The sequence below is a fragment of the Sylvia atricapilla genome, chromosome 1 (genome assembly GCF_009819655.1).
Source record: "Sylvia atricapilla isolate bSylAtr1 chromosome 1, bSylAtr1.pri, whole genome shotgun sequence".
In the NCBI taxonomy this organism is placed as follows: Eukaryota; Metazoa; Chordata; class Aves; order Passeriformes; family Sylviidae; genus Sylvia; species Sylvia atricapilla.
Window position 1 is genome coordinate 141,179,255 of NC_089140.1, and position 8,831 is coordinate 141,188,085.

The 8,831-nt window shown below is 46.1% G+C and overlaps 1 protein-coding gene across 3 annotated transcripts in view; it reads left to right on the forward strand.

Annotated features, from left to right (window-relative positions):
* NTAQ1 (N-terminal glutamine amidase 1) overlaps positions 1-8,831 on the forward strand; it is a 34,472-nt gene that overhangs the window by 15,112 nt on the left and 10,529 nt on the right. Inside the window, exon 6 of one of the 3 annotated variants that reach the window (XR_010745362.1) lies at positions 1,610-1,808. Coding sequence is in view for 2 of the 3 variants with exons in the window: in XM_066335694.1 (XP_066191791.1) it covers positions 5,814-5,857 (44 nt within the window). In the remaining variant the exon portion in view is untranslated. Of the gene's footprint in view, positions 1-1,609; positions 2,118-5,813; positions 6,521-8,831 lie in introns of those variants that run through there. The other 2 variants (XM_066335694.1, XM_066335711.1) reach the window with 2 other exon arrangements.

An 8,831-nucleotide genomic window follows, 5' to 3' on the forward strand; every position in this document is an offset into this window, starting at 1 on the left:
AATCTGATGGCAAGGAGGCAACTTCATTGCCAGACATCACTAATTGTCAGCTCTGTGACCAGTGATGTATTAAACCCCTAAGATTCAAGCAACTTCATAGCACAGTCATATGTACATGCGTTGGGTACATTGTATGGCAGAGCACAGCTGCTGGTGCTCAGGTGCAGCTCCAGGCTGGCCAGTGCAGCCACCCAGCTGAAGTGGTGCTTAGGGACAGCCTCACTCCTTGATGCAGGGGAACTGGCTCATGCCACTGAGAGATAAGGAATAATAGGAAAGCATTAATGGCTGAGTGTCTGGGGTGCAGTGGCACAACACGATCAGCCTGTGCTCACTTATACTTGCTGCTGTCCATAGCCCTTGAGATTTTAAATCTTTACTGGGTCCAGATGTTGTCCCACTGTGTCCAGGACAAAGATGTGCTGCTTATGCACTTTCAGTACAATGATTCCTAGTGCAGCCTAGCTTCCCATTCCCTTTCAGCATTCTTTGCCTTGTCCTTTTCCACAGTGATGTCTTTCTGTTGTCCAGTTATTACTGTTTTTATGAGCTTAGAGCCCCTAAGTGGTGGCTTTTTGGACTAGGTGATCCTTGAGTCAAGCATTGAAGAAAGTGAGGAGAAACTCTCCTGCTCTCAAGCCAGTTACTCACAATCCCACAGTCTCCCAACTACTGTATTCTGTTGATCACTGGAAATTCTCCAAGCCTTTTATTTCTGGCCATCATAGGGCAAGATTCTGATGGCCTTATAATGGGTCATATCCCTTCCCAGCAGGCTATCGCAGCAGTAAGCTGCAGCATGAGATGAGACACCCACATCTCTCCTGCCTTTTTCTCTTCTTTGCTGCTGCTTTTTACCTAAGAATATAGTTTGTTTTATAACTAACCTCTTTTATTCAGCTGTTTGTGGCTGTAGAAAAATAGAACTTTTTTCTGGCATGCATTTGCTTGGTCAGTGCATTTTTGCAAACTTGAATATGGTCATGTCTGTCTTGAGAAAATCTCATTTCTCTGTTGGCCAGCAGAGAGAGCAGTCAGCATTCAGTGGATGTGCATGTTGGGACATGGACAGAGGTGGTCCCCTGCGCACTCAGCCCTGCCAGTAGCTGTTACAGTTAAACATGTATCATTTTGACAGCATAGCAGAGCTGATTTGTATCTTGCAAGGTTGTGGCTGAAGGCTGAGGTATTGCCCTCAACTTGACTGAGCCTGTAATGTCAGTGCAAGCCCTTCCTGCACACCAGGGGCCAGTTTGGGGGACCTGGTCAACAGTCACAGTCCCTACCAAAGTGGGGCTGTGACACCTTAGGATGTCAGACCAATTGGTTTGCTGTCAGTTTATATTTAGATACCTGGGGATGCTGGAATCTGATCTGGCCTATTCAGGAAGCAAAGGGGAAATCTGTTGCATTTGTATGAATCAAATTCCAGGATGAGAGCCTTGGTCAGGACATTATGACACACGTGGCCTCCTCATACCCTCATTGTCCAGCCAGAGCCTCATGCATGCTCTGAAGCACCATTGGTCTCCAAGCTTCTACTGTAGTCACAGTTACCTTGCACTGGGTGTCTTGGAGAACCATTACCAAGACACTGTCCCTGCCCCAGGTGGTGGCCATCCCCCACACCTAACATGAGCCACAATGCTGGAGGTGAGGACCTGCGGAGCATCACTTCATGTGTCACCCAGCAGAGCAGATGGCTCCAGGTTTGGTGGGGTTGCCCTCCTATGACACTGGATTCACAGGCTTGGAGAATCTCATCTCCTCTCGAGGTGAGACCTGTCTGGATGTCTGTCTCCCTTCGGGTAATTACCTTCTCAGAAATTTGAGAGAGGGAATGCTGGTGATTTTCTCATGCCTTCTGGCTTCCTCCTTATGCAGGACTTGGCCCAGTTGAGGCCAAGGTTGATGAAGCACACCTGAGGAGGGAGTTTCTGGAGACATCTGCCCAGGTTTGGCACTACTGTGCACTTCCCTGTGGAGTTCACCTCTTTTTGTTGTGATCATGGAGTCAGAAGTGAAGCAATCTATCAAAATGCAGCCTTTCAGCAAGTTAAATGCAGCTGCAGTAGTGGTTCTGGAAAACCTCTTCAGTTTGACCTAAGATAAACAAACATGGTTGTTTAAGTATCCTCAATGTTTCCTTATACTTACAGTAGGAAATACCTTGGATACTGAGGCCAGTTAAAACAAATCTTAGTTATCTAAGGCCTCTGGCAAGTCCCTGAATTTCTGAGCGAGCTAAGCCACTTCCTAGGCATGAGGTGTACCAAGCTTCATTTTATAATCTTAAAAATAAGCATTAAGGACCTGCGCTGTGAACTGTCACTCACAAAGTCAAACTGAAGTGACATTATTCACCTGATACTCATGACGAATGTCTGCTTCCTGCTCTGGAAAATGAGCAGGATGTTTCCAGTGAGCTGGATTCCTGACATTATAGTACTTAAAAGCAGGAAATGCTCATTTTGCTTGGTTCAGCATCATACCAGCCTTCCCATGCAAGGCTATATCTGGAACCCAAACACTGCAATAAGGCAGGAATCATTATATGTTATTTTTTTTCAAACAGCCTACACAGTAAGAAGATGGTAGTTATCTCAGCCTTCCCTTCTTTTTAGCATGCAATTGTGGTGGCGTGCTTCCCCGTCTCAGCTTGGCTGCTGAAATGGCAGCGCACCAGCTCCACGCTTGGAGCCATCCCGAGAAAATGTTCTGCTGTGGCTTTTAACCATTTAGCTGTAAAGCTCCCGCCGCTTCCACCCTTCTAACTGCTGGGGTGAAGCAAGGTTTGCCAGTCCTTGTTTATAGCGAGCGTAATCAGTTCCACTATTTATACTGTACTCGTCACAGAGCACTTCGCTGTATGAAATGGTCACAGTTATATTTATACCAGTACAAAAACAAAGTCATCACAAGTCGAGGATGCGACATTCAGAGTAGTTTTTCCTTGCTATGTGATGTTGTTTCTTCAGCTATTCGAACTTTTTTCAGGCAGAGTAACTCTCTTAGGAAGAAAATACAGCCCACTGTGTCAGGAATCCCACCTGCATTTATCTGCGCTTCAGTTTTTGTCTTGCATGAAGGAAATGCAACTATTCAGTCAAGTAACCTCTACCAGTTGCTACCTCGGTATGACTATGCAGGGCTGCCAGCAAAATCCATGGGGTTGTCTTAGTATAGCTAAAAGCAGAGTTCAATCTGCTTTGCCAGAAGTACTAAAAATACCGTTTAATATGCTAAGGTATGTGTCTGGCCAGGAGCTGTTTTCAAATGCATTGTCCATGGAGTTCCCATAAAGTAAACAGAGCTCAATACACTTGGTCCTGAGATGCAAAATAACCAGTGCTGTGGGGTCCAGCTGTTCTCCTTGCTGGCATCACCAGCAGGGTGCTCCCCCTGCCTTGTTCCCAGCAGTATGCTGGGAGGTTTGTGCCTTGCCTGCCATATTTGTCAGGGATCCTTTACAGGGTAGATTGTTTACTTGATTGTCATTTTCATTTAACTTATTTGATAATTATTAAATAAAACACTCTACATTAGGTGCTTTTTAGATTTGAAAGACCAAGTGAGGGACTTTGTTGCCAGCAAAGAAGACCCATGCACATTTCCAGCATCGTCTGCTTGCCAGCCTTTCCATGCTCTCATAGTGCATGGAGGTCAGATCCATGCACAGAGGCAAAGCCCCAGCCTCCTCTGAGCTGGTGCCAAGGGCTGTGTGAGCAGGGACACCCTTTCCAAGGCACAGAGCCTGATGAAACCTTTCTGCCAATGTTCTCTGTGGCCCTATTGCTTTGAACTGTTGTGGACATCCAGGGCTGTGGAAGGGCTCAGCCTGGCCCTGGCCACATGGGGGCAGGTCCCCAGCCCTTGCCAGGGACCATGGGGACCCCTCTGCTCACTGCCTGCAGGGGCAATGCAGACAGTGGAGGTTGCAGGAATTACCACCCCACTCAAGATCACAGAATCATAGAATGGTTTGGGTTGGAAGGGTCCTTAAAGATCATATAATTCCAACCCCCCTGCTATGGGAGGGACACCTTCCACTAGATCAGGTTCCTCAGACCCCAATCCAACCTGGAAAGGATGCTTGCTGGGCTTACAGACATCTCAGAAATGGGGATTATTGTGGTCATTCAAAAAGCAAACATCCTGGTTTAGCCTGTGGAGTCCAGAAAATCTCACATGGAGATTGTCCAGTGCTGAGGACATCTGAAGCCTGACACATGACAGAAGTACATGTGTGGGGTCCAAAAGAGTTGCCACCATCTTCACTGACACTTGGTCTCCTCTGAACTGGCACTGTTGTGTTTCACAGCAAGGTCCTCTGCCTGGCCTGCATAATGCAAACAGCCTGCTCCCAAACAGTGTTAGAACTGCTCCTTGCTGCTGCTTAATGCCATTGGGAGAGGGCTCCATGGAGCTCCAGGGCTACGGCCGTTGGCATGGCTGCATTAGCAAATGGAAGCTTTGTTTTGAGCTTTCTGTAATAAAATACCATGCTGCTGGGGCACACAGGCTAGCTAGGGTTTCACTGCACACTTAAGAAAATGAGGGCAAAGGGTGATTAAATATTAAGTGGGATGCAAGATCTCAGCACTTGAAGTTCATCTGGTAATCTGAGCATGGGCTGGAGGTAAATGTGGCTTCCAAGATACCTGAGAGGGTAATACAGAAACCTGTCCTGGCCAGCAAGAGGAGCTTTGGGTTCTTCCATCAGTCTCCAGTGCCAGGAGACCTCAGGGGTGACAGGTGTGGCCATGGAGAGCCACCAAGATGTGGATCCTTGCAATACCTGTATGCTTTTCTATTTAGCTTTCCACCTCTTCTGTAAATCAAACACCATTTCTGGCAGCAGTGGACTGTCAAGCAGGCTACACTGACATCAAGCAGAAGATACTAATAAAAAAACAAAAGGGATTCATGGTTAATGCCAAAACTCCCTCTCACCCGCCCCCCCATCCCAGGATGAGCCATATTCTAAAGCTTCTCCTTCAAGCAAAGCTGCTGCTGACATGAAAATTATCGACCTTCCTTACACTGCAGAGCAAAACTTCCGAAAGGCAGCTTTTAGTGTGTGTCCATCTGCATGCATGGGCCTGTGGGCGTCCCCATGTGTACCAAGGCACAGACAGCTCCTTCCACAGCAGCTCATTTGGCAGTGGGTGTTGGCTCCTGAGCTCACTTCAGCATTAGCAGTGGGCAACATTGAATTATTTCCTCACCATTCCTGTCAGCAGTTGGCTCTTCTTGAGGAAGATCCACACCTTGGCTGCTGAAACCTGGTCAGGTGCAAGTGCTGCAAGGGCTCCTGCTCCACTCCCTCCCTCTTTCCCTGGCACAAGCGTGGGCACGTAAATCTGGATAAATCGAGGCTCTTGCCTTTCTGAGACCCTTAGGCCAACATTCTACAGCTCTTCTAGTGATTTTAATTTCCATGATCCCCTTTACGCCATGCCCCTTTGGAAACAAAGATGTTATTTTTTTCTGATATTAGCTGTGCCAAAGCTTGGTTCCTTTATGAAGACAAACTGTCAGTGGAAACATTGACAGCTATAGAGGGAAATACTGTATTGCTTAAGAACTTTATTTAGATTGCTCCATTATGGGGAGAGTTGTTTGGTTTGGTTTTTTTTTTTTTTTTTTCATTTTGGACAGTGCTAAAGACGCCATAAAATTAGCTACAGTATTATTCCAGTGATTTGTACATGGCACGTTCATGTGCCTTTGAAATTAAAAGAAATCATGATAAAACTAAGCAAACAAATAGTCTTGAGGGGATTAATCCCTTTCCTCCCTGCTCCCAGCAGCCACCAAAGCCAGCGGGGATCCCAGGAGGGCAGGATCGGGCTGAGCGGCGCGGAGGATCCTTGGAAGGCTTTGTTGCTCTGCCATAGGGATATTAATGTTTCTGGCCTGCTGACAGCACGTGTGGTGAATGTAAACATTTGGCTTCAGCAAGGAGATGCAGACGAGGGAGGCAAGTTGTGCCTTGATGAGAAGGGTCCTTGCGGCACAGGGAGATGCAGCCATCTGGGGATGGACAGTGCTTTTGCAGTGGAGCAGGCATTTGATGCTTCTGCAGCCTTCTGGGGTCCAGGGAGGGTTAAGAAACCGTGGAAATGCAGCACTGGGGGCACCTTAGGGGGCCGAGGAAAGCGCTCAGAGCAGCATGGAGGATGCTTGCAGCACCGCTTTTGGCCGTGGTGTGTTTTGCATCAAAACAGCAGCCATTTTGCAGGGAATGGGGAGAATAAGTGGGTAAAGAGCTCCCAGGCCTCTGCTTTCCATCTCTTTCCAAGCAGGCCAGTTGTCCACACTGGTTCAGGCTTAATTGATGCTCTGGGTTCATTACAGCAATTTTTTAATGCTGGAGCCTTACCCTGTACATCCTCAGCCACAGCAGTAACCCTGAGGCCAATGAGCCTGTGAGCTCCTACTTTCCTGAAGGACCAAGCAGGGGAATTTTGCATTTTTTCAGCCTCTAATCCAAATAAATGAAAAATAATTTTGTGAATATTTAAAAAATACCTTGAGACATTAGGCAGCTTGAGAAGGGGTGCAAGGTGCTGTTATGCCCAGGGGTGTTACAGACCTCTCTGACTGGTTCATGGTGCTGCAGGATGGGTGTTGTGTAGTGGCTGCTCTCGTGGAGCTGCCACACGTGCTCGTGCGTGTGTGTGAAATGGGCTAACTTGGCTTTTTCTTCTTCTCAATGTTCAGCAGGAGCAGGGAATAATAAAATGCAGTTTTTCCACAGGAACCAGAGAAAACAAATTACTACCCGGGTGTAGCGGAGGGCAGAGTCTGGTACATTATTTTCTGTGTAATAATTCCCATGAGGCCTTGTGGAAACCCAGCTTTTTTTTTTCCTTCTCATTTTTCTACTTCCTTAAACTTTCCAAAATACTTTGCTGTAGCATATTTTCCTCAGTCACATGTGTTAGTGAGAAGAGAAAAGGTTAAATTCTCCTTTCCTACTATAATGTAATTCATTTCCTGTTTTTCACAGCTGTCTAGACACAGATCTAACGAGCATTAACCCTGAATCTCACCATTGGGTTAAAAATAGAGGCTTTAAATATAAAAGTGTGTGGTAAGAGTAAGATTGTAGGTTTCTGCCTACCACCAGGAGACAGTGTTTTTAAATGAGAACCATTTAATTAGCTCTAAGTAACAAAAAAATAAAAAAAAAATTACTTCAGTTTCAGAGGTTTTAAAAGGCTCCTGGTTGCTTTATATATACCAGCAGTAACACAGGCCCTGCTGAGCTGTGGCATGAACAGGTTGATTCCCCCTCAGAAGTTATATTTGTCTGGATTTACACCTCCAGCTATATTAAAAAAAGAAACAATAAACTTCACTTCAGTCGGAGAGCTATAAAAAGATTGAGAGAAAGTAATTTAAGAGAGGACCAATGTTGAAAACCATGGTCAGCTTCTGGTGGGAGAGCCATGGACAAAATGTGCCCCAAAGCCCAGGGGGAAAAGTGATGGCCGTGGTACCAAGAGACACCTCGGGCTGGGAAGGCAAGATCACAATGTGGGGTCTCAGCCTAGCACAGCACTGGAATGCTTGCAGTCCTGACCAGACCCAGAGGGGCTCTCATCAGTTTGGGCTGGAGGCTGGCTCCAGGCTGAGCCAGGCAATTCTCCCCCCGTGGGTGTGCAGCCTCCTCTGACACTACCCACCAGCTGGGCTACCACACTGGAGTAAGAGGAAGGAGAAAAAGAGATTTCTAACTTGGAACATGAGCTAAATCCCTCACAAATGTGAGAGTTTTGCCTGTGGAGGCAAAGCAAGAAAAAGCAAAACTGTAGCCCACCCCAGCTTGGCACAGGGTGCAGACAGGCAGTGAGGTAGCTTCTTGGCTGACAGTTTATTACACACACCTTTCACATCAAAGATTACCCACAGAGACATCATATTTTATGCACTTCAAGAATAAAAATAAATGCTGGTAAGAATTAGCTTAACCCAATGCTTAAAGGTCTTGCTAAAATAAGTCAAAATTCTTGGTGTGCTGTGACATGGAGGAACTCACATTTCCTGCACTGACTGCATTTCTGTGTCTATGAAGACAAATCCCATGGGGTGGTTTGTTTATTTATCCCTTGAAGCTAGGAGTGGGTATCTTTCCTGTCCCACCACCCACTTCCAGCCACTGCATGAAAGCAACAGCACTTTTGGGAGCTCTGGGATAGACTTGGCACCTCAGCTGCAAACCTGTATGTGCTGCTGTCTGTATTCAAGGTCTGTTCTGATCAGGACTGAAATTATCCAAGGCAAACATATTAAAAGGACATTTGTTTTCAACTAAAAAGTGCAGTATACTATGCATCAACAATGGTGAGGAGTGAACTGGTGTCCTTCCAGCTTAGGGAAGGCCTTTGAACCCACATGAGTTATTTATAGAGCCTTTTGGAAAACAGCTCCTTCCAATTTCTGCAATTTTGATCACAAGAACAGCTCAGATTTTGTCAAAAATAAAGCAATCCCCTACATGGTTCACTGGAGTTCACCCCTGTAAAGCAGAGAAGCAGAAATGAGGATAAAGGAAAGATGGGGCAAAGCAGTCATAATTTTAATATTAATTGTATAAGAGGTTTTCAAAATGCTTTTTGGCCAAACTGTATTTCTTTTATTAGGCTCTAAGACAGTCAGTGATGGCAGTCCAAGAAAATATACAGGGCAACTTGTTACCATTGATCAAGGCAGACCCTCGTCCATGTTTCAGGATGCCTCTCCTTCTATCCCTGACTGCATTTTAAAGGGTAGAGGTGGTAGCAGCAATAACATGAAAATGGGGCCCAACATACTCCTAAAAA